General features: G+C 44.3%; 1 protein-coding gene across 5 annotated transcripts in view; it reads right to left on the reverse strand.

Annotated features, from left to right (window-relative positions):
• MPPED2 (metallophosphoesterase domain containing 2) overlaps positions 1-25,818 on the reverse strand; it is a 106,839-nt gene that overhangs the window by 74,486 nt on the left and 6,535 nt on the right. For 2 of the 5 annotated variants that reach the window (XM_032188856.1, XM_032188854.1), the window contains exons 2-3: positions 24,329-24,465; positions 18,974-19,217 (exon numbers count right to left, since the gene is read on the reverse strand). In XM_032188856.1, coding sequence (XP_032044747.1) covers positions 18,974-19,101 — 128 coding nt within the window. In that variant the 5' untranslated portion in view covers positions 19,102-19,217; positions 24,329-24,465. Of the gene's footprint in view, positions 1-18,973; positions 19,218-22,213; positions 22,406-22,804; positions 22,824-23,411; positions 23,570-24,328; positions 24,466-25,818 lie in introns of those variants that run through there. The other 3 variants (XM_032188858.1, XM_032188859.1, XM_032188855.1) reach the window with 3 other exon arrangements.

Raw genomic sequence — 25,818 nt, forward strand, 5'->3', positions numbered from 1 at the left:
CATAGTTAACAAGCAGAGGTTTTGCGGGTAACCACAGTGTTACAGGTTATATAAGAACATTTTTGTTTTGCTTCTACTTCTGTCATAAAAAACACAATGAATTAAAAGTCCTCAGTGGAAATATTTGGCTGCTCATATTTATCAGAATTGTTACGGACTTCTGCATTTACCAATTATTTTCTGTGTTAAGCCTTTTTTTCTCCCCTCGAAGATGTACCTTCCTAAAAATCAAATAAAAACAAAACCAAATTATAGCCAAGATATAAATCTACCTTAGGGATACTTTCAGAAAACTCAATTTAAAAATGCATTTACTTTCGCTTCTATACCAGTAACAAAGGCAGGGGAAAAGAGGGAAGCACTACAGAATTATTTCCATTTCAATATTATCCTCAAGTCAATTCTAAAGCCAAAGAAGCTTAAACCCCCTCAATATATTGTTTCTATCTGTGAATGGGAGTAAGGTATTACCCTGCATGACTGAAGTTGTTGTTAATTGTACAAACCTGCTCAGGAACCATTTAACATGCAACAGAACATGAGACCTTGAAAACGCTGCAATCTGCTTTCCAAATCCATATGTTGTTCACTATCAAAATTTTGGTTCATGTGGCAGATACAGAAGTGCTCTGCAGAAAGTAATTCCTATGCCAAATGCAAAAAGCAAATGTTTCGTAGCTTTGAAATTTAGAGAAAGGATATCACCATGAAAAGCTCCAGGAAGAAGGCAAACAGGCTGCACCACATAACATTTTACGATACGAAATGAGATGTGGGCAATGTAATTTCACTTAGGCGACTCAGTTACAAGCAATGCAAATGCAATCTCACTGATTACACTCCGAAACAAAAGAGGGAATTTCATTGTTTCAGCCAACGCTTTAAACATGGAAAAATCATGAAACTTCCTTTCCTTTCAAATAGAAGCCATTGTTCCACATTCAGATGGCAATAACCTCGGTGGGTGAAATTCATCCTGTTGTTGTGTGCGCTGGTGAGGCACAAACTGAGCAACGTAACATCTAAGCTCAGTCAGTGATACGTAAGGTCTCACACACGGGGGTGAATTCCACCAAACTTGTCATTAACAAGCCCAAGACAGAGAAATCATACATCTCAGGTCCTCCAAACCATGAGTTTAAATATAAATAAATATATATATATATATATATATTATAAATAAATAAATGCAAAAGGGTCTGTTTCATTGTTTTTATTCATCTTCTGGTTTCTTAAAGTTTGAGACCGTGAGGAGGTTTCCCTGAATTAAGACGGGCTGTGTGAATTGAAAGTACCGTAGCTTTTCCTATATGACTCCCCAGGGAGTCTATTTATTAGGCACAGTCCGGTTTTCTGATTTAGCTTAAGTAATTTTCCTAGAGAATATGAGTGTCCACACCAGGAGGAATTCCAGAATAGCAGCTGCAGAATAGCCTTTTCTCTTCGAACTACTGAAATAATTTTTCCCTTACATGGTCACGCTTATTCTTGGTTTTCATTTTCATTCTCCTCCTAGTACTTACAAGCAAAAGAAACTTAAATCTTTTTTATATGTGTTTTGATAATAAGTTTTTCAGAAGAGCTCCAGCTGCTTCAGAATTCACAATAAAACTGCAAAAGCTGTCAAAAACAAAATACATAAATATATGGAGTATTATCAGGGTGCAATCATTGTCAGCTATACTAATGGGCATTTTCTTTGTTGTTTTAAACAACCAAACCCATTTCTGCTTTGACCAAGAACATTTGCAGAATTGTACCCACTTCCCCATCCACAGTAATTTCTCTGAGCGTGCAAAATGGAGCACCAGTTCTCTTCCCTGTCACTATGGAGCAGGAGGAGATACCTTCTAGGCACAGAATATGACAAAATCCCATGATGGCTTTGCAAGGCTATGAAGAATTGAAGAAAAAAATACCTCAACAAAAACATTTGTGCAAGTTTTCAGGGAAAAAAATATATATATATCATTGCTAAACATTTTGGAGAAGGGAACAAACTAAAGTTTCCCAGCATTGTTGACAGCCTTATAACTGGGGATTTTTTTTAAGTGAGAAAATAGGCTAATTCAGGAAGCTGCTCACGGAGACAAAAAGAACAAGGTGTTAAAACCTGCGAACAGCTGTATTTTAACCATTTCTTCTCCTACATCTGGATCCATTTCTTTTTTTAGTTTTCTCTACGTTTCTGTGCTTTGGCATTGTCACTGAAGTTTCCAGTTGGACAGCACGAAGGGCTTGTGCTTGTGCTTACTGAAGTCAATGAAGCCAAAGTTCACAGTGACTGTAATGGTACAGGAATGTGAGCTAAGAGAAACTATTTTGTTCACATCGGTACTTTAGCAGTCATCTATATTAAACAAAATTAGCAGTTAAGATTCTCAGTTCTTTGACTGAAGTGACTAATTTCCTGCAACCTTTCTCCTCCTTCCCCCCCCCTCCAACCTTTTTGGCAATCAAGACCAGACTTACAGCCTGATTCATAACGAGCACTGCCCTTAAGGGCAAAATTGGCAAGACACTTCAGTCTGTTCCAGAAACCCCTTCTGCAATTGATTATGCGATCTAGTTCTACTCCACCGGTGTGTTGTGACCTACAAAATCCTCAGCTCCTTCATCTTCTGCTGGCTGTAAAGGCTTGAGACAAACTCCATCCTTAATGGGCACAACTGGCTCTTTCTAGAATTCAGAGCCTTAAGCACTGCTCTGTCTGAAGGCCCACAGACAGGAACCACACGGGAACACATTCAGAGGCTTTCCTGTAAAAACGCCTTTTATACTGGAAGCCATCTCTTCTAGTTGCTTCCCCCCTCGTTGGTATTACCTACAGTAACAGGGATCACAAGTTTTTGGTGTCAAACGTTAGAGATTTTTTTTTTATAATGATCATTTTGACTGATGCAGAGAACATCACGGCAGTGGCACACTGTGCCACAACACCCTTCCTTACAGGCCGCTCTCTCTATGTGCACACAAAACACGCCCCACTAAGTCACTACACAAAACAGAAGGAAGCGTTTACCAAGAGGACCCACTGGCTCTTGGATTTTCCCTGGTGGCTCCCAGCCCACGATTCTCTCTTCATGTTTGTCCCACCAGACCCCAATGCACGGAAGAGGACAACTTGTGCCAGGAAACCTGTAAAGATCATCACCTTCACCACCCGTGGAACTAGCCCTCGAAGTTCTCCATCACCTCTATCCCCATCACCTCCATCAGCCAGCTCAGCTCACCGGGCTGCCAGAAGAGCCCAAACTCGAGTAAAGCAACGAGAGCATTTGGGCACAGCAGGCACGAAGGCTGTGGGCTGGTCCCAGCGGCAGCAGCTCCGTGGTGGACTGACGCAGCCATTTTCTGAAGCGCTAATCAAGTGGTTTTTTTCTCCTCTTGAGGCTCAAATAAGAAGCTCCCTGGTCTAATGAGAATTTTCCCTACTTCCAGACGCTGTTTAATCTTGTAGTGCATGTTCAAATCCTAGACAGCTCGTTTTGTCAGAGACAGCATTAGGCCTGGACGGGAAACAGACTTCCTAAACGGACAAATTAATAGCAAACAAACAAAATGAATGGAAAAAGAAAAGCAATTAACTTAAATATATATTGAGATAACGAGCCCTGACCAGTTTCTTTACTGTGCTGTATTTTGCAACCTTCTTCACACATCACTTCTCCCCCCATCTTCTCAGCTCTAACCACCTATGCTCTTCTGTTACTCCCTTTTTATCCATTTTGTTTATCCTCCTTGAACTAAATTGTATCCCTGTACCTCATGTACTTATTTGAGCTTCAAAAGAAGCAAGTGGACATCCTGTATATGAAATATAGTTGTGCTCAGCTCAACTTTACAGTCTTTCCTTTTTGTTGTTGTTTTCCTACAACCACTTCATTTTTTTTTTCCAGGGGGACACACTGCCAGGGATGCCCCATTAACTGACAACTCCATGAGAAGAACATTTCAATCAACCATTACAAGTAAGAGTCAGACCCCTAAAATCCCACAGCCAGATGCTGTTTCATGCCCTGCCAGTAACCCTACAGCACGGTTATCACTGCCACTTCTTATCTTATCGTCGTTTCCAACATTGTCTGCTGTGGTCAGACAAAGTCAGACCTAAACAATGATGTTAAATGAAGACTTCCTCCCACGGCAGTCTTGAACTTCTAATGAAACTGATCACTCCTTCACGAGATAACAAACCACGTCGGATTTCACAGGCTTCGAAAACAAAGTCGAAAGAAGGTCAGAAGGAAGCAAGCTCACAGCAAATTACAAAGGCATGACTGCATGTAAACATCCTTTCCAGGCCACAGGTAAGCATCACCTAACATATATGTGTATGCATACACGCACACACATATAGAAACAAATATATGGTGTGGGATTTTGTTGTTGTTTGTTTTACTTTTCTTCATTTGTTAATAACAAAAAGAAAGGAGGGTCAAATTTTCCTCTCTCACACCACACTAGAAAGTGATGTCAGTTCGAGAAAACTATGTTTGCAATGTTTTTGTAACAGTCAAAGGTCTGGTAAATTAATTTATTAAAAAAAAAAAAAAAAAAGCTTTTTTACCAGCATAATCTGTGTCCTGAATTAGATGGCTTTGTTAACATGACTAACGGTAGAAATCCACTAGCAAACTCCACTAAAATAGATCTGGTTTCTGTCCAGACTAACTGCCCTGTACGCCAGGGGAGCCACAGGTAGGAGCTCTGTATGAGGATTAAAGGTTTTCACGGAGACGAGATCACCCTGTGCATGGCTCCATGGTACAAAAGCCATTTGTCACCCACTCAATCCTGCTGATTTAGCTTTAAGGGGAACGATGCTGGCTGCCTGCAGCTCGCCCCGGGAGACCTCCGCAGTGGGACATGTCCAGGGTGGCCACCCCACAGCTCCAGTCGGGGCATGTAGAAACCACCTCAGATTACTCTTGTAGCCTTGAACAACGGTGGGAAATTCTTCACCTGCCGTGTTTGGGAATTACAGAGAAGCCTCACTTTAGCTTGGCCATTCACCCACACACCGAACTCCAGGCCACCCAACACAAGGCACCCGCACAAGGCACTCAGCCCCTCCTGCTGCCTCGCTTCCCGTGTGTTCCCCTCCCTGCAGGGATGATTCCCAGCTCCTGGCCATGCCACACGTAGGGCAGGGATGGGCGAGAGCAGAAGAGCAGCGCAGGTGGAGCAGAGGTGCTCCCGTTGGCAGTACCTCCACCGCAGAACAACGGGGGGCAAAAAAGCCCTCAGAAAACCACGGCTTCACACACCCACCGCCGTAATGAATCCAGCAAGCGCCAGCTTGGCCCAGCTCACGTGCCAGGACGTTATTGGGACTTTATTCTGAGCAGCTTAACGCAGCCCCAGCTGCACCCTGCAGGCAGCAGAGCAGCTCTGTGGTGCCGCAGCGCTGAGCAGAGCGGGCTGCTGGCTGCAGGACGTGCTGGAGCTGCTAGGTGGGGAAAGAAGAGACGAGCAAATGCTTCACCAGCTTGGCTGCACCATGCAGCTAGTGGCATGTGGCAGGAGGGAGGATTTTGCCCTTTTTATCAACGCAGCTCGGGTTAAAAATACATTCCACAACATCTGAATGTCTCTGCAAAGATAACGAAGACTTCAACTCAAATTTTAGTCCAATGAAACCAGCCTCAAAACTTCTGTGCAGAGGTCCCACCTCACAGTTTCAAAATGTTTCCCCAGCGATCACAACAAAGTAGCCTTTTGAATGCATACAAGGGGGTAAGTAGCTTAGTGAACACATTACGTTAATGAATTCCACCCTATTTATTTTTTTATTTTCATAAATATTTAGGTCAAGTGCTGCAGAGCAGCATCACGGAAAGCTTCTTCATTCATTCCCGGAGTCAGGAGCAGCCACTTTCTTACTGAGTGCAGGGAGGAAATGAAGAAGCAAGTAAAGCTGTCAATACAGAGTTGTCTGTGTGCCATCCCCTTGTAAAAACACAAGCACTGGAGAACCTTAGAAGTCCTTTCCAGGCGTTGTGTCACTACTAACAGCTAATATAACAGGAGATTTTAAGTCAAATAGTATATTAGCCAAAATAACACCAATAAATAGCAAAATTCCAAGGCTTAGCATGAAAATGAAAAACACTAATGGCACACAGTGCAGCTTGTTCGTACCACGTGCAGTCTAGAATCATGCATAATGTAACAGTGCAACTGCTAACAGCAGGCTCACAGAAGATAATTTACACTTGTTTTTATGGACATGAGGAACTGATCTTTGAAGTTGTCCCTAATGAGATTCTGCTTGGCCCTAACAGCATCCTGAGAGAATGCGCTGCGTTTCTCCCCTGCATCCGGCGCATATTTATAACGCGGAGTACACTGGGCTGAATTGCACATGTGGGCTGGGGTCTCCCCATCACATCCCAAAATAAGATGCTCACAGGGAGGGAAACGCTTGCTGATACGTCTCACTTCAGCCTCAAGTCTTTTGGTGATTACCCACGCCACTTTTGCTAATTATCAGAAGATCCACGGGGGTTAATGAGTAAGGTTTTTATTTGCTTTGCACGGTTGAACTCCTAACTTGGTTAAGCTGCCAGGTAGGTCACTGTGAGATCACAGCTGCATCACACATCACAGAAGACATCCCAGAAACAGTCATAAGGCTCTTTGGAGAAAACAGAAGTGTAGCTGCATAATGAATCAGAAAACTTTATTTCACAAACACAGGCAGCAGCATGAGGAGTACAAATAGAAAACATCTTTTGGTGTGTCACATGTAGCCGCTGCTTTAATACTATACCCACCTGGTTTTGAAGGTCCTTTCACTTAGGACATCTGCAACCCACTGAAGCAACATCATTAAAATCTCAGCTTCCAACTGAGTGCAGTAGCCACAATGCCTTCTACATCCAGGAGGTACTGCAGCAAAGTGGCAAGGGGTAAAATGCTTAACGTCCCCAGCGCGAGGGAACAAGAGCAGGCCAGAACCCTGACGTGCTCAAACACAGATGCAGTCACATCTGTAGTCACATGTGTGTAGCAAAACCCTCCTACAGTAGTGGACTGGACCAAAAATGGCAGCAGAGGTGAGATCAGCATTTAAAAACACTTGTTTAAGTCCTGCCCAATGCAACTTCTGTGCTGGAGTATTCCAAGCACTGACACTACCAAGTGGCATTTCCTGCTCCGAGCCATGTTTCGCAGCAAGTTAAACAAGGACAGCCTCAGTTTCCCTCTCTCATCCATACTTCTCTCAGATACAGCTGCCCATACAGCACGGTTCTGGACCATCACTGTTTCACATTAAGGTATTCGAGTAAACTAGAGCTGGCTTTTATTTTGATTAATATACTGACGTATGAACTCATGCAGTTCAGGAAACTTCTTCATGCTCCATTCATCTGCTCCTGTCTTCAGGAGGGTGCCAAATTCTGACAGCTGGGGATGGTGACTCCAGGTCGCCATCCATTGTAGCTAACATATAACATACTTAATTATGCCATCGGTAGCAAGTCACTGTTTTGACACCTAGTTCTCTGCCTTTTTCTGCTTGGAAAACACAGGAGAACATCCATACATTCCTTGAAGGTAGTGGTCAGCACTGTCCCCGCACTACAAATACACAGCATACAGCTTAAGATGAGGTGCCTCACGGGATAGGTATAGCAGGACACCTGATTTTTCATTTAGAGCTTTTTGTCTAACCTGACCCAAGACAAGAGAAACGTTACAACTCAACGGCTGTTTGCTGCCTTAAAAAAACAAAACCCACAAAGGACTCCGTTTTAGTTCATGTAAAGATGTTCACATAACACAAACCAGCACTGTGATGGATGTTCTCTGAAGCAGCTCTCGTTTGAACGGGCACAGACACTAATCTCCCTCTCGGTTCCACAGCGAGTCCCTACAGGTGAGAGGCGAACGACAGTCATTTGTGGGGAACTTATGAGGGAAGCTTCAACAGCAACGACAATAGCTCTGTGTGCATACGTGGAGAAAGAATTTGTTCTCAGTGCACTGACACTTCTCACAAGTGCATGAAGCCCAGCAGAAGAAAAAATGTAAAGAATAATAAAAAAAAAAGACGCGTCTTTAAAGCCATCAGGGTCTGGGCACAGTACTGAAAGGTTCAGGTGACCTTGCCTCAGTACGTTAACGTACAGCCTCTCGGTCAGGATGGCGAGATTCCCTTGTGAACAACTACAAGGCATAAGACTAGAAGCTCAAAATCTAAAAAAAAGCTTTTGTTAGGAAAATAATAAAACACACAAAACTGAAAGGCTCTGATACTGATGCTGTAGCAATAACGTGTCATGCATTACTTCTATGTTTCACGCTAGGGCAAGATTGCCTTTAAACACATATGCAGACAGCAAAATCATAGCAAATGAGATACAGCTGCAAGGTGTGCTGAGAACTATACTTTAGGCCAACTTCTTATCTCTGGTTAGTCCCGAGTATTTGAGATCAGCTATCTGTTTCTCGTCTTCCATTTATTCTGCTTCCTGCTTACCACCACTGCATTAGTCACCTCCGGTACATTTGTCTCGCATTTTATTGGACAAGTGTCTGGACCCTAAAGAAACTGCATTGCCTCTTTATTACTGGATATCCGAAAAATCACCGTTTCTTGTACCAAATCTCATCCAGACCTCAATTTCATTTGAATCAGAAAAACTTCTACCAGCTTCCTCACTCAGTGTTTCAGTTTACCCCTTTTAACTCTACGCTGAATAAGACGAGTCATAAAAGGTCTTTCCCGTTCTGTAGAGTGATGGCTTAAAAACCCTCTAAGAGAAGTACTCACTGAAAATGATGACTCGTGCGTATCACAGCATTAAATGATGCTATGAACAGACCACCAAGAAAGCCAGGTGATCCAAAGTTAATTTTCAACTTAATATTCCTCTTGCCAATCTAGCCTGAATGCAAGGATTCCTTTCTGGAAAAGATGCCCTGAATTAATGACAACTGAAATGAACAAGCCTGAAAACAAAATGAAATCCTCCTAATAGACCATTTAATTTCCTTGAAACTGATATCAGGATTTCCTTTCTCCTCTGGCTCAGAGAAAACCAAGACTTACATCCACTTTAAAAACACCCTCTTTTCTTGAAGGCATAGAATTTATGCTAATAGACAACTAACAACAAATGATGAAAACTCTAAGAGCTAAAGGTCTTCATTTTGTTGCCAAGCTGATGTATCAGGTTCTGAGACAAACAGTACGTGTGATCCTTCCATTAACATAGTGGCACTCACAAAGCTGCAATGCAAAGCAGCCTAGCAAAACACCACGTCAAAGGTCACAGTGAAAAAAGCAAACCAAAAAAACAGCACGCGTACCACCCCTAGAGGATTATCATCATCATTTTAATTCTCGCAGGGTGCCTGGAACTTGTATTGCAATACTTCATCTGTGTAGCCTCATTATACTGCAACATTTCTAGCAGAAAAACCATCCAAGAACTTTGTACAAACAATTAAAATGCCATCTAAAAGATCCAAGAATGCAGTATCAGCCGTAATTCTCCCTCAGGAATCCAAAGAGCATGTCCTAAGCGGGAACATTTTTACTTTCAAGGTATAGAATAATAACAACAGAACCAAATTTGTTGTTCCTATAAACAAGCCTTCCTTTCAAAGCTGTGAGCATTGCTTAAAAGGATGGTGGAAAAATCCCATTGATGTCAAGAGAAATATAATAAAAATGAAAAAAAATACATAAACAACTTCTGAGTAATTGCAGAGATTATACCTGAGTTCTTTACAAAATGTTTGTAATTTTGTGTTTATTTAGTTTTAATTTTTTCTTTCCTTTCCACCAGTAGGGAAAAGTGAATGCCTGGCTGATTTGTAATTTACAAAACAAACAAATCATAAAGACAAAATTTCCTCTCTCTCTAATATATTTTAATTATCACAATCTTATACCTACACACCATTAACAACCAGAGGAATGTAATCCTTGAAGAACCATAGCTTAAAGTTGAGGGCGTCACTTAGCCTGGCAGCTAAGAAACTGGTACTGCCCCTCTGGAAGCAGTAAGAGCGTCACTGAGCCCTGCATTTAAAAAGTATAGGACTGGGCTCCACTTTACTTAACAAGCTGGACCGCACAAAATTACAATTCTGACCAATTCTCATTTTCCCAAAAATTACTTCACCATTCAAAGGAGAGAAAGAGAACCCTTTGGTAATTCTAACCAAAAGCGAACGTGCTTACAGAAACAAAGAAACCTAGAGTAATTAAAAAGTAATGACTTTTTCCTTTGTGCTCCCTATATAAAATCAGCATGAGGGAAGATAAACTGGACCAGCACCTTTTCCTTCCCATAAAATGCTACAATAGCTAAACATTTAGGAGTAATGTGCTGACCCTGATGCTCCCAGTCACTACACTCAATTCCTTATACCAGAGAAATTGTAAACGTGGTAAATAGCAAGTTTCCTGGCTTACAGATCCATCAGATAAAGTCCCGCTATCATACTCCTTTCTCCTTCCCTCCCCCATCCTCTCTCCATCTGCTGCCCTCCTGGGAAGGGAGTGCTACACTTAATGGCTGTCTGCTTTTAAGTCTAATGTGCTGGAGAGAAGTTAATGCCCAGTACAGTAAGTGGGGACTCTGCTATGAGCAAGCCTCGAGTCCTGGTTTTTCTTGCCAACATCTCCTGGAATCTTTGCAGCCCTACATCAAGCAGCATGCAAGGAAGAAGGGCTCTTGTTATATGAAGTCCTCGATTTGTGACACAAATAAATCTTACAAGATACCGTAGCACAATCATTTAAATAATCTTTTGGAAAAAACAGGAGAGTTGTGATTTTCTTACCTGTCTCTCCCCTCAATATGATGTGTATGTAGAAAACATGCCCGCTATAAAAACAGGGGCATTTCCCTGCCCATGGGGAGTACGCACCTATCTGCTGATAGGTGCGGGACAAGAACTACGGGACAAGAAATGGGCTGGATCCCTCTGAGATATGAAGAGGGTGACCAGATTCTGGGATTAGGGTTTGACTTGGTCTTCAGCCATCCTCTCTACCATTTCTTTCCTCCTTGGCCCCCAGCAGCAAGCTTCAGCAGCAGCATACAACACCAATGCTCATCCACCAGCGTTTATGTTTTGGCCGACCTTCATGCTGCACAGCATGCAGGACACAGAGAGCTGATGTGCTGGGAGGAACCTCCGGGTGCATGGAGGATAAAACCAAGCTTTGTGGTCAACCTTTCAAGAGAGAAGTAAAAGGTACAATTCGAGGTACCCAGCATTCACTGTTCAGAATCCAGGCTTGCAGTTTTCTGCTCTTACCACTTGGTACCGCTCCTGGCATGCCACCAGCACCGTGCACCTTACTGGGTATAAGATTATCTATCATACACTGACTTCTTGTTTGAAAGAGACGTCAAAATAAAAATCATTAAATGAAGTCTAGTCACATTTATTACATGATAGAAGTGTTTTGACTGCAGTGTTTTATACACATACACATTTTAGCCCCAGCCTCCTCACTCTATAATTAAAAACAACCAAACTCGGTATCACAAAAACTTGCCCTCTGCAATAAACAAGACCTAAAAATTGCAATCCTAACAGCCCATATTAAAACTGAGAGTAAACAGGCATGACCTGAATCTTCAAATCCCATTAGAAAAAAAAAAAAAAAGCTCTTTGTATCTTCTGAAATACCTTCTATGAAACACATGAAGGTACATATGCAGGCAAAATTATCTCCTTCTTCTATTTGGCACTGCTCTGCACATACACATCACAGAAGAAGATGAGAAAGCCAGTAGGAGGCCTTCTGCAAGCAGAAGCAGTCACGATGAAGTCCATGAAACTACAACCGTAGATGCCAAGCACAGTTCAAACCACTGGGAACAACAAGCCAACGCTTCCAGGACCAAAGCTGACAACTCACTGGAATCATTTCTAGGGACCTGGAAAAACCTGGTGTGAAATAAAAGGGAATGATTTTTCCATACCAGACTGACATTCAGCTCTTTCAGCTAGCACTCACTGCTTGTGACTACACAGGTAACCCCTACACCAAACTTTATTATTTCTTCAAATCCACAGCTCACTGTAAGAGATGCATCTTTCAAAGAAATCTCCCTGCCTCTCTGAATTTCAGCTGTGCTGAAGTGCATCTACTGTCTCACGTTATGCCGAGACATTTTACAGAGTTCTAAACCAAAACTCATCAAATGCTCTGTTTCTGAAGGAAACATGCTGACCCCTGACTCCTTTGTTCCCAAATTTATGCACACATACCCATGCTTGGCAATTGACTCTACTCCTAGAGCCGCTTACAGCAGCTCGAGATCAGAAATGGAAACTCCAAGGTATCTGTGCAACATTCAGTACAAAGTCCATGTTCACCGCCGTTATTTGACATAGTCCCATATCAAACATAAGCAAATAAGCTGCGTATAGTCACTTAACATCTAACATAAACCTCTAAATCTGCACTGTTTGCAGGGCTTTCCTTTTGTTTATTTGTCTAGCCAGATAGTCAAACAAGGATTTGTAAAACAAACCAACACGATGTGTCACAGGTAGGTGCGGCACTTTCCCTGGGCTTCCAACAGCCACCTGTCACCGGGAACACGGCAGGGCTGGCCTTGTTCTGCCACTAGGTGAAAACCATGAGGCCAAAACAAAGATGGGCCTGAAAAGTTTGTGAAGTCTTGACTCCCTGACTGGAAAGAAATCTATGCTCTCGAGGTTGTTTCACCAACCAGGTGACACCCTCACCTTTCAGGTGTTAACCTACAGCCCGCTGCCTTCATTTCCCTACTGCCCTACATTTTTAAATGAAGTTGACACGCTGCCCATGACAGTGCAACGTTGTGATCATGAGGTGTTTAATCACAACATTGTCAACCTACCTCACAGCGCTCCCTCGGTGAGCAGTTCCCCTCAGGCACAGGATCCCGGGGTACCACTTCTGCAAAAAGCATTCTTGGTCAGATCGCACCACAAACCCCCTGGAAGATAAGGACTAATTGTGTGCTGTGAATAACCGTGAAGCCCAGAGCCCACTGTCACTCATTATGACTGAACACTGGAGCAACGACATGGGAAAGACCGTAATGTAGAATCAGACCATATAATGAAAATTTCCATTTGTAGTGCTCAGCTAATGAAACGAGGACTTACTAATAACAGCCTTGTTACCAAAGGCTTCTTTGCACAATTAATACAGCATGAAAGAACGTTAACGGACGTGTGCGTAAAAAACACACCGCTTTCTTTCTCCCTCTCAGGGTTTACCACAGGGGCTAGACTGACCCTACAACGTGCTGTCCTGGGAACATGATTTTGTCAATGAGGAAGTCGAAGGAATGTCCGATTGCGACCCTGGACGACTGCGGTAGGTGTGGAGACCAGCACGGGCAGTCAGCGACTTTATCACCCATTTAAATCAGATCTCACCTCCATCTTAGGACAACCTAAGTCAGGAATATAGTAACCGATAGAGAGCTGGTGACAAAACATTATTTTAAACCTGTCCTACATTTATTAAAATAATATTGGCACTTTTAGGGCATCAGTCTTCCAGGGACGTCAAAATATTTTTAAAGGTAGGTCGGTATGGGTCCTTTCTACAGTGACAAAAAGAAAGGTCAGAAACTTAATCAATTCTTCAAGAGAGATTAGCATGATATGGCTGCACTGTATAAACACTGTATAAGGGGGCTAAATTTGAGCTTTAATTACAAAACTGCATGCCATACGTCACCTCTGCACAATGCTCACTTTCAGCATGCTCCACTCAAGCATCTCGAAAGGCTTTACACGTAATTAAAGTGTACACCCATGAAAATAAGTTTTTCATTTTGCATCTGAAATTTAAATTGAGAATGTATCTTATGCTCAGATTTTGCAAAATACGTCATTTAAAATCATTAAGATCAATAGAAATCTTCCATTATTTCAGCCCACAGAGACACAGACACATGCACACGCTCCAGCGAAACATCTTCTTAATGACTATTAAAATTAGCATCTTTGCAACTCAGCTTCCATTGTTCTAGAAAATGCAATCAGTTAATGGTCCTCTTCTTGAGTGGGGACTATTTATTTTGGGACAGCTGTAAGGATTCTCACCTACAGCTGTCCTCCCCTCTTTTCTGCTGGAATCCCCACTGGCGCAGGGAGAGCTCAGCTGCTTCAGAGGCAGCTGCTGAATGGCTGCTGCTGTCTGCTTGGTGGGCTAAGAAAAACAGGTTTGTTTTACTTAATGCATCACATTGTGAACTGCTGCTTTTCAGCATCCACCGAGGGACCAGCGAGGGATGGGAGACTCAGACTGCACCAAGGTAAGCTAATGGTGAGCCAAAGGCCCCGTAAAAATCACTGTGAAACAGAAGTAAGGCTCAAGTTTTAACAACACTTGTTCAATGCACTCCTGTTTCCAGTATCAGAGCTTAAATATCATTTGTTTGGGGGCAGTAAAGTTTTTTCAACTTTTTTGGAAAAGCAGTGAAAAGCAACTACAGTGCTCAGAAGCTACATATGCTTTTGTAAGAAACGTTATTTTACTGAGAGCAACAGTCAGCACCAAAGCTGTGATTCCCTCATCACCTCAATATCACCTGAAATAACGAGCCCAGCCACACAAGGTAATAGATAGATAGCTTAGACTGAATATCTGTATTTTCTCAACCAGTATTATTACATGTAAACACTCCGCTATTCTATAAACATCAAACAAGTCCATGTTCTACTAGTGTCAGTCTTTCCCCACCCCCCCGAATATCACACACCTTTTATGAATGAAAAGTTAAGAACGTAACCAACAGAACGCACACATTTTCTGCTAATCTCACTGGGAGTTTATAAAACCCATTAAATGCAGGACGGTTTCCCCGAGAGAAAAAAATCTGCAAGATCCTATCTGTCAAGGTCAGTAGTCTGGTAAGATCTTGGAGTTTTAACTGTTTAAGGCTTTGCCACAGTTGAAAGTTTTTTCTTCTGTGACTATACAGCCACACTTTTATATTACTACCATTATTATATCTCACGTTTACGTACATTCACACATTTATGTACTTTATTCAACTATATATAAAGTTCTACTAACATAAAATGCTATGTTTATACTCTATTTTAAAGTAAGAATATTCACGGAGGGAATTGCTCTAGTACAGAAAAGGCAATAAAATTATATAGTTAGAGATTGTTCAACGCATCTCCGCGCGTGAATAAACTCATTTCGAAGACTTCCTCTTGCACTGAAACCTCTTTCTTTCTTACTCCCCTAGCACTGAACTTAAACCATCCCAGAGTACTAACGTATACTCAGAGAATCCTAAAAACAAGCCACTAAGCCATTCTGGTGAAGTCTGAGGAAAGCTAATGAACTTAATTAGAAGACTTCTAAATGGATGGGCCTGCAGCAGCTTGGGCTACAGCTGGCTCACCTTCACAGCACGCATACCAGCAGCAGCAGGGCCCATCAAAAGAGGCGTTTCCTACCACAAACCCAAGATGTTTATTTCACTCTCCCCTTTTTTTCCCTGAAAGTGATTAGATGTTGTACCCGACAGGAAGGTTCTTCCCTATGATTTGAACTTAAGTAAACTATTTTCAATTCAGGTTTGTCCCATTTTCTTCTCGGCTCCTTTCCACTGGCCTGGGGCAGGAGGAAAAGGTGAGATGGGAAGGTTCTGCAAAACCAAGCCACACTGATTTCTGCTAAACTAAAATGATTTAAAGATCCACTGTGGCGATTACTGGAAAGTTGTAGAGTCTCATTCTGAAGCCCTGTGAGTCAGTCGTGCTGCAGAACAGAGAGGGCAGCACCACACCGAAGGAGCAAGAGGCATTTTCCTAACAAAAAATGGGGGAGTACAAAGACATCCTGAAGAATACTAACCATTAAGAAGCCAAGAAAGGTGCATTATCCTTGTTATTATTTAACACCTGCCCTTTACACCAGGGAACTAAGGTAGTGCAGTTAATTAAAACTAAGTGAAAATATTCAAATGCAAACATTTAATAACATCTTCAGACAATTAGGGAAACCTGCAGGTGGGGGCATCGCCTCAAGACGTTCAAAAATTTAAGATGGTATCTCTTTAGCCAAAATAAACTTACAGTAAAAATTGTCTTCACAGCACCTGCTCAAACATTAATTAGTACAGAAATAAAATAGAAAGGCTGGACAAAATGATATAAAATTTGTACTACAGCAGACTCCAAGTAACTCACAAAACTACTGTCTGCCAGGCTAAGCACAGGGAGCTTTAAGATACTGATATTTACTTGATGGCACGCTTAAAGGGGTTCACAGAGAAACGCTAGTGTAAAAATACATATAAAGACAGCAAAAAGACAACCATGTCCCTGTTGATTAAACTACATGACACTATCATGTGAAAGGCACTAAATGAAAGCAGGAGAAAGGATACGCCTCAGGGAACAGGAAGTCTAATTCCAGGATTTCTTTAAACATCAGTTTTACACTGGTGATATTCCAAGGCTTTTAATTTGCTTCATGTGAGATAAGAATCTGGCCCAATGAATACTAGAGACAGAAATGACTCAATATATGCCAAGAATCCAGTTCCTGCCTTTGCATGTGAAGATGCATATGCATTAAAAAAAAAGACTTTTTAAGAAATTAATTCATTTAGGAAATAACGATGTCCTCAAACTGCATCCAGCCACTCATTTATGGTTTGCAACAGGGCCTTGCAGCAATAGATCACCCCACTATTTACATACATGTCATAGCACTCGGTTTCTATGTTGTTTTACTCATTTCTCAATACCCCGAGATTTTAAAATTATTTTTTCACTGGAAGAAGACCTCCTCAAACTTCTTCTTAAAATAAATAAATAAATAAATAAATATGCATGCATTACTTTCAGATAGCAAAATAGAAAACAATCCTGGCAACTGCAGCAATGTGGCATTAGCAAAGGTACAACATGATAAAAAAATAGATCATGGTTTCTTTGTCAATATTGCTTTTACTCATTTTCTGTTCAGAGTTTCTTATTTGGTATCTTCTCTCAGAAATATGCACAATGCTTCTTCCATTATAAAACACTGGGAGCAAGTAAGGACCCTGTCCCCCCTCTGAACGTACAACATGCTCTAAATTTTCCCACTCAGGAATAACTCTGTTCTTACCATCACACAAACCCCTACCCTTAGTCGTATCTTCATTTCTTGCTTTCGTCTGCCCATAACTCTAGACCCTCAATATGATCCTATCATCTTTTTCCTCAAGAGGTTTTCCAAAACCCATAATTTGCTATCCAGACCTACACCCCAACTCACCTCCTGTACTGCAACATTTTCTTTGATCCAACTCTTTCAGACTAATCTTCTTTCATTCAAGTTCTCATCTCTCTTTTAAGAGAGGGAGACCAAAAGATCATATGCCACACCCTTGAAACCAAACTAAGGAATTTAAGAATGCTGCAGTATTTCAGTTACTCTTTTTTAAATAGTGTCACGATGTTCTACTTTAGAGCTTAAGCATTTGTCAAGTGTACAACTTCTCTAAACAAGTAAAACATTTTTGAAAACGTCTGTCAAATCAATACCATTTAAGACATACACAAGTTATTAGGGAGGTGGTTGTATAGTTATTTGTGCATTTTTGAACCAAAGCGCAAATAATTCTTCAAATGCTGAACACCACACTTAGTTGGTCCTAAAACCAGCTCCCACTGAAGTCAGTTGTCAATAAGGAGGGGTTCTTTAAAACTGCTTTCTAAATCTCTATTGTTTGCTCTGAATTCATTCTCTCCACAGAATTTGTGCTTAACGTCAGTCAGAAGTGCAGTCTGGAGTGCAAAACTCGCAATAGAAATTTGCTGACAAAAGATCTGAACAGTGAATAAGAAATGGAAATATTCCTAAAGGCAGAGTTACAGCATCTCGGCAGCAATAAATCAAATTAATTAATGAAAAAACTTTTTCAGTCACATGCACAACAGAGCCTCCAGCATCCTTCCTCGGGAAAATTCCTTTACGGAAGATTGTAACCACATGAAATCCTATTAGAAGGTGCTGAACTCCTACATTGTGACTCTTCCGGTAGGCTTCTACATAACAAAAATGCAATGAAGTACCCTACAACTTTTTTCACTCTTATTATGCAAAATCCTTATCAAATTCAATAGTGTGACATCACTCAAAATCCTGACTAACAATGGCACACAGGAGGTCAAGAGATGTCCTCTTTGTTTTAGTTTCAAGTGCTTTTCACTCTATTAATGTTAAAAGAAAAAGAACCTTAACAGAAATAACTGATAAAGATCAAACCTACAAAACAATGGGAAGGAAATTCAGACTTAAAGCCGGTGCTTAGCTTAACAGGAACCATTGTGCCTAGGTGCGGGCAGCAGAGCGATCTCGCCAGTCACACAATGCCCAAGAATAACAAGGTGAGGTAAGGCGGCCCAGAGCTCGCCACTTCCCATGCTTGTGGTGGTTTCAGTTCAGGCCATGCCCGTTATTTTACCGCAGTATTTGTATTTCTTGGGAGCAATTGTTCAGCAGGCTCCCACTCCTTTGTGCCCCGGCTTGCGTGGAGCGCAGCATGCGGCACACGTTCCCCTCACAACCAGGAGGACAAAGGGCTCAGTGATCAGGGGGGACAATTAGTCCCAATTAGGCCTATTTCGCAGCTGAGTGTAAGGGGCGGGGGAAGGGAGCTGAAATTTTCAAGCCGTGGGTCCCTCAGGCAAGTTACAGTGCGACCAGCAAAGTGCCAAGTTTCGGAAAACGTACAGTACCCCGCCGAACCTCGCCGAGGGACGCTTCTGGAAGTCGGGGCACAGCTTTCCTCCAGGAGCTGATGGAGCAGGACTTCTCTCGCATGCTACACAGAAAGCCGATAGCCATTTTGCCTATGAGCTAACGTGACTAACCAATTTTTCCAGTTTTCAGCCCACTCCTTCAGCAGCAGTTCTCCATTTAAGCACACGCACACACACACACACACACAGAGGCAACGTTAGTAATACTTACATATGCACATGTGGAGGCTGGAACCTGCTCTGATTAATGTTGTAGTGTGTAAACGCCTGCGTTGGGTTGGAGCTGTACTCATCCACCGTTATGGTAACTTTGCCTTGTGAAGGAATTCCATGAGCCATCCTTCCTCCTTATGGACATGAGCAATTCACAGCTTCCCAAGGCCAAGAGCGGGGCAGGGCATTGTGTTCCCGGCAGCTCCCGAATCCCAGCAGCTCCTCATCAACGCCGCAGACCTCTGTGAGGAGAGAACAGCGCATACTGCTAAAACCTTGAAGGAGACATAAGCAGGCACAGCCATTACTCTGTCCTCTCCCCATTTCCAGAGTGTTTTTTTTTCTTTATTTTTATGTACACATCACCCAACACTATGCATTACTATTCACTACTGTATTCACCACCTCATCGTTTAACTCCATCACTATTACATAGATTTTAAAAAAATAATAATACTTAAAATAAGGCTTTATTTACTAGAAATCTATCTGTGTGGAAAGCCCCACTTAAGTACTCTGTATTTACTATCCTTTATTTTAAGTAACATCTTGTGCTAATTGCAACCATGAAAATTAACAAGTGGACCTAGTTTCCTGAAGGACAAATGGCTTTCCGCAAATACACACACTTGTTTTCAAGGCCCCGTTTTAGCTTTACAAAATGAGTTACATCTGACGGACTTTGGGGAAGCCGACTCAAGGCAGAAAAATCTACAGTTGCACAGCAAAAGGTGCATTCAAATACCTTTGCATCAATGTATTTATCTGCCTGCAGCAAGGCTAACATCTAGGCAACACCCAACAGAATGACCACGTTACAGTCCACTAGCAATTAAACTGGTTTGGATTCATCATCAGACAGAAATGATTTGTCCAGTAAATTTCAGAGCAATTTCATGCACAACTATTTCTGCATACGATGAAAGAAAGGTTTTTTGCCTCTCTAGGCATCCTGATCTTTCACTTCTTCCAAGTGCTCTTAAATATAATTTTGCACTATGGCTGGAAGCCTTCACAATAAAAGGATAAGCTCAAGAGCAAGCAACTCCCCAAATCTGATCTCCGTCGAGTTCCCCACACACAATTTGAGTCTCAATTTCTTGAATCGATAAACTAAGGTTACCTCAGCTGCCTGCCTTCGGAAGGACTTTGTGAAAATTGATCTGCTTGTATTTGAAGAATACTTTCAAGACGAGCAACTCTTTAAAAGCATTGCTCATGAGGTAGACCCTCAGCTGCTGCACACTACCATCGCTGCCACGACTTCAGTGAAATTATCGCACCCCGTATCACTCGATCTGCTCTTTAGTTGCTTCACACAATAGCAACATTTTTATATCTAGCGCGTACTTTACAAAACTAAGCCAGCACTTGCTGGAAAGACAAAGAGATAAGAAAAAGAGGATGATTTGATCCCTGGGCATCAAACTAAGCAATGTTTTTCCAGTGTGATATTCCTGGACTTCTCTTAGCTCCCAGATCGAAATGTGTTTGCCATGTGTAGCATTAAACATTTGGAATCTTTGATTTGTACTCAAAATATATTTTTAATACAAAGACTAATTTCCAGTTTGGCATGAAGTACAATAAAAATGCCCTGCAAATGGCAGATGGCCTGCTATAGGCCATTTATTTTATTATTTTACAACCTCAGGCCTACGTAGGCTTCCATATGTTAGCTGGGTTAAGACATTCGGCAACCTTCATTCCAGTAATTGGGTTCTATTCCTCATCTTCTTTATTATTTTTTTTTTTTAAACGCAAGATGAAACTCAGCCATGAAGTTCCCATTTAAAAACCGAGCCATTGCTGAGCCAGTCAGTCCATCTCAGTAACTAAGGTTGTGGTCTGGCCTTTGCACTAACCCACTCTCCTAAAACCAAGCACAATAGTTTCAGGGGGAAAAAATCAGCAAGGTGAGCTTTATTCAACTAAATCTCGGCTGTGTTTTAAGATATCTGCAACAACTGCTTCCGAATTGTAATGTGGTGGTTACCATACCAGGTTTGCAGCTGTTTCCTTAATTTCCCTTACAATTATATTTCAGTGTTATTTTGCATAACAGTAAAACACAACACCTGCTTCAAATTGCAGTCCTGTTCCAAGCACTGTAATTCTTTTGAGATACAAACTACGAGGAGTGTGCAACACAGAACAGCATAATTGCCCTGCACTGAAAAGTAAATACAAATGAAAACATCTTCCTGTTGGAGAAATGACTGTCATTAACAAGAATGCTCGCCATCAAAGCTCCCAGGAAAAAAAAAAAAAATAAGTTTTTCTTTTAGGCAGCAAGAACTTCAGCGTTTGCATAAATTAAGTGGTACGAAAATTACGTATCCATGTTATATTTCTGCAATTAAAAGCTACTATATAGAATAACATGTTAAAGCAACAACAAAAATATGCCTGGACTTTCAGAAAAGCTAAATCACACTATTTTCAGTAATCTAGCGTAAGAAAGGTCAGAGCATTAAGTTTTACATTATAGTTCACTCGTTGGGAAAAAAGAAATCCAATTTGTTTGTAAGAGTGAATCATACATAAAGACAATAAGCGTTTTTACAAGGTTTATAACCTTTGTGTTACAGAAAGAAATTACCACAACCGGCATAAAACAAATGATAAGAGGATATTCGAATAGCTCTATTAGATACTTTAAAGTTGACTTTTGTATGATTTTAAGCATATAAGCTACAATTGCTTCCCACTATGCCAGTCTTTAATCTTGAGAATAAACCTCTCTACTTGAATCAAGACAAAGCCAAGCAAAGCATCTTTTTAAAATGAAATTCAACAACAAACGCCGGACTGGAAAAAAAGTAGCTGACTTCTGTGTCAATTCTCTACATTCCCTGTAGTGCACTATTTCGTACTACAGCCCACCTAGCAGAAGTGCCTAATTAATACCTTCTTTAATGAGCTCTCTGAAGAAAATAGCAAAAAGGACCTGAATGTTTCTCAACTTTAAATATATTTTAGGCCCAAGGTTTTAAAAACAAACAAACAAAAAAAAAAGGCTACTTTGCATCGCTACCATTCTTTCTCCAAAGGCAATCACTCTTCGACGATTACATGCAAGAGACGAGTAGCAAAGAATGGAAGTCGCATTATTTCTCACATCTGTCAAGTGAAACAATTTTACACACTCGATATGCTAACGCTGGGTTACGAACAACCGGCCTGAAACCCCACATAAACAATCGCAGCCCGCTGCGGCTCCCCACGCACAGCTTACCCCGGCTGCAACAATCATTTTCCAGCGTGGGTTTGGACTGACAGCGAGATGCGCTATTGTATAAATCCGCTCGCTTTTCGAGGTGCGAACCGCTGCGAGCCTCTTTCCCCATACAAGGGCCGGCACAAACTTAGGGGCAGCTCCTTTTACAGCAGGCTAGCGGGACCCGAAGGCGATCTATGCCCCGAGGGGTCGTTTCGGAGCGCGGGGCTGCATCCCCGGGCGCGCTGCCCGCGCAGGCTCCGCGCACAGCCATGGAGGCGCACGCTGCGAGCACCGCACCCCCCTCGGCTGCCAGATCAGTGCCTCCCCGGCCCCCCCGGCTGCCGGCACAGCCCCAACCCCAGCCCCAGCCCCAGCCCCGGCCCCGCCGCCCCCCCCTCGTTACCGCTCGCCCCGGCGGCGCTCCCCGGCCGCACTTAGCGCCCAACTCCGGGCTCCAGCCCCCGGCCGCCCGGGCACGGCAGCGGGGGCCGCGCCTTCTCTCCCCTTCTCCTCCCCCCTCCCCAGCCCCCCAGCCCGGGGGGCCGGCCCCGCTTCGCCCCCCCCCCCCCCCCGCCCTCCCCGCCGGGCCCCGGCCGCTCCCCACACCTCCGGCCGCCGCTTGGGGCTCCCGGGGCCGCCCCGGCCGCGGCCCCGCGGGGCTCCGGGCTCGGCCCCCGCTGATTGATGGCTGCGGGCGGCCAATGGCTCCGGCGCGGCCCCGTCCCGGCGTGTGCCGCAGCCCCCGCCCCGCGCCCCGCGCCCCCAGCCCGGCTCTGCGGGGCTCTGCCCTGCCCCCGCCTCGCCATCCCCGCGGCTCCGCTGCGCGCCGGCTGCTGCGAGCAAAGTTTGCAGCGCTGTGTGTGTGTCCCCCCCCCCGTCCATACAGCGGGGCTGCACCGCCTGGGGAGGGGGACGGGGACACCGGGGGGGGGGGCCGGCTGCCAGCTCGGCCCGGCCTGGCCTCCCCTCCGGGCGCGGAGGGCAGCGGGGGCACGGCCCGGGCAGGGCCGGTTCAGCGCCGCCGCGCACCCCCGGCTCGCCCCGACCCGACCCGGCTCGGGGGCGGTCACGCCGGGCTCGCCCGGGTCATTGTGTGCAGGAGGCTGGAGCCGCCCCCCCGCAGCCGCCGGTGGCACGGCACGGCCCCGCCGCTTTGTAACCCGGCGCTTTGTGCCTCCCAGCCCCAACCACCCCCCCCCCGGTCCCCGCTCACCTTCTTCCCTGCGGGCGGCGGGGCCGCTCCATGGGGCGGCGGGGGCAGAGCCTGGGGCTGAGCCCTCGGCGCTGCCCGAGGCCGGGGCTGAGGGAGGAGGCCGGGAGCGGGGCCGGGCGCGGTGCAGTGAGCGGGGCTGCCACTGGGGTCAGGGAGCAGGCACCAGGAAACACGGCGGCCACGGAGCGCTGCTCGCACGCACACACACACACACACACACACACACACGGCTCCTCCCGCCGCCTTGCACTTCACCCCCCCGGGCAGGCAGGCAGGGAAGGAGGCAGGGAGAGAGGGAGGGAGGGAGGAATCGCTGCTGCATTTCCATTTCCCAAGTGCGGCACAGCCTCCCCCCGCCCAGCCCGGCCGCACAGGCCGCCCCGAGCAGCGGCCGGGCCCCGGGGCTCGACCCCAGCCCCAACCCTGGGGGGCGATGTAGGGTGAGGGGCAGCGGCCCCACAGCCCCCCGCGGGGCTCCGGGCGGGCAGCGCCTCCCCGCAGCCGGCTCCTGAGGTGGCTGAGCCAAGCTCGGCCGCCGGGAGGGAAAAAGCAGCGCCCGGCAGCGATACCCTTTGGGATGAGGGTAAGCAGGGGGTTTCTGCGTGTTCAGGGAGCCTGCTGGTGTTTTTTTTTTGTTTGTTTGTTTGTTTGTTTCCTTTTTTTTTTTTTTTTCCTTTCAAAACCCACATTTTGTGGCAAGAGCCGCAACAGGGACAAAGTGAAGAAGTGGAGAGGAGCCGTGTTGGGGTTCCTGCTTCCCAGAAACAAATGGGAAGGGAGACTTCCCCACAGCCGCAGAGTGCAAGGGAAAAACAGCCAAAAGGAGCTGACGGAAAAAAAATGAAAGCTCCTAGCAGGCTGCTCAAAGCACGCTGTGCCCCACGTATGCTAAATAAATAATTTTGACTCTGACCAACCTTTGGATATGCATGGCAACTCGGCAGGTTTTCCTTTGTTGCTGAAAACAATGAGAAGGGTCCGGGGTATTGTCAGACAGAAACCCACGAGGATGGATGGTCCCCTCTAGAAGCACAGCAAACTACGAAAAATCAGCCTGGAAAAAAAAAAATACATTGCATGGTTTGTTTTGTTTTTCTTTTTTTCCAATTTGACATCAGATTTTTCTGACCTTCTATTGCCATTTTCCCTTTTAATAGAAGTAAACGCTGTGAACCAGCAAAGGGAAATTCCTCCTCTCCTGTTTCTGACAAAACGGCCCACAGTTACTCGTCCTCCTCACCAAACTGAAGCAATGTTTTCAGGGAATCTTTGCCTGGCATGGAGGCTGCGGCCATAGTTTCACAAATATATTTAACTGCCTGCCCCTGATGCTGCTGGAAAATAAGCCATCCGGCACTCAGCCACCTTCTGTCCCTGCATGAGTCCTTGTGCAAGAACAAGGAACCCCACCTGGGACGGAGATCAGCACCGGGGAAACGCAGCCCGTTTCCTCACCCATCCGTCTCCGCAACCCCTCCACCTCACGACTGCACACACACTTGTGCTGCAACGAGGCAGGGGGCAGGATGAGCAACTGAGGACACAAAGGGGACAGGATAGCTTCCTTGGTGCCACTGCCTGCTTCAATATAAAAATATGGGGAGTGAGGGTGAGCGGGTTCCGTACAGAACCGGCTGTGCCCCTTCTCCGCAGCCGCAGCAGCAGGACTTTTCCTGTGTCTGCCTTCGTACTGCATCCAGAGCCCTCAGCACTACAAATGTGAGCTTCTGGCACAGAAGGAAGAATGAGGAGGAAATATGGGTAAGGTGACTGAAAGCTCAAAGACCTCCTCTCTGATAGCTTGTACAGTCAGAGACAGATCAGACACATTACCCCAGCGTCTCGGTGTCCTCGTACTGAAATAAGCATTTACCTAATTTACTAGTCCTTACATAAAATAAAGTGTATGGCTTCAAAGTTAGCCTCGCTTGGCTTTTGCCACCATGAATCAAGCGTGGGTCCTGATTCCAAGGTCACACCTTTTTCACGATCCTGCACGTTCAGCTGTAACACAGGCACTGGGAGCACTGTTTCTAATAAGCGACTCCACAAACTCAGAAACATTTTCTGACAAGAGCACATAACGAAATTCTTCCTTTTAACAAACTGCTTGTTTTCAGTTTCCCCAAGAACACTGTGTGTTCCAAACTACCCACTTTTAGCAGTGCATTGTCTGTGGAGTTGCTACAAGAGGGAAAAATTGTTTCCTTAAATTGATTACAGGCTTTTCTGAGGAAAAGAGTTCTATTTTGCTGCCTTTCCTTTCTAGTTCAAAAGAGCAGCCTCAAAATGCAAGTATGTAAGTACAGAAAAAGAAAATGTCTTTATTGTGGCTGGAACATGGACTTACTAGCAAATACACACTTGACAAGAGGATCTCAAAGAAATTTGGAAAATTAAAAAGTAA

Source organism: Aythya fuligula, chromosome 5, assembly GCF_009819795.1.
Source record: "Aythya fuligula isolate bAytFul2 chromosome 5, bAytFul2.pri, whole genome shotgun sequence".
NCBI lineage: Eukaryota > Metazoa > Chordata > Aves > Anseriformes > Anatidae > Aythya > Aythya fuligula.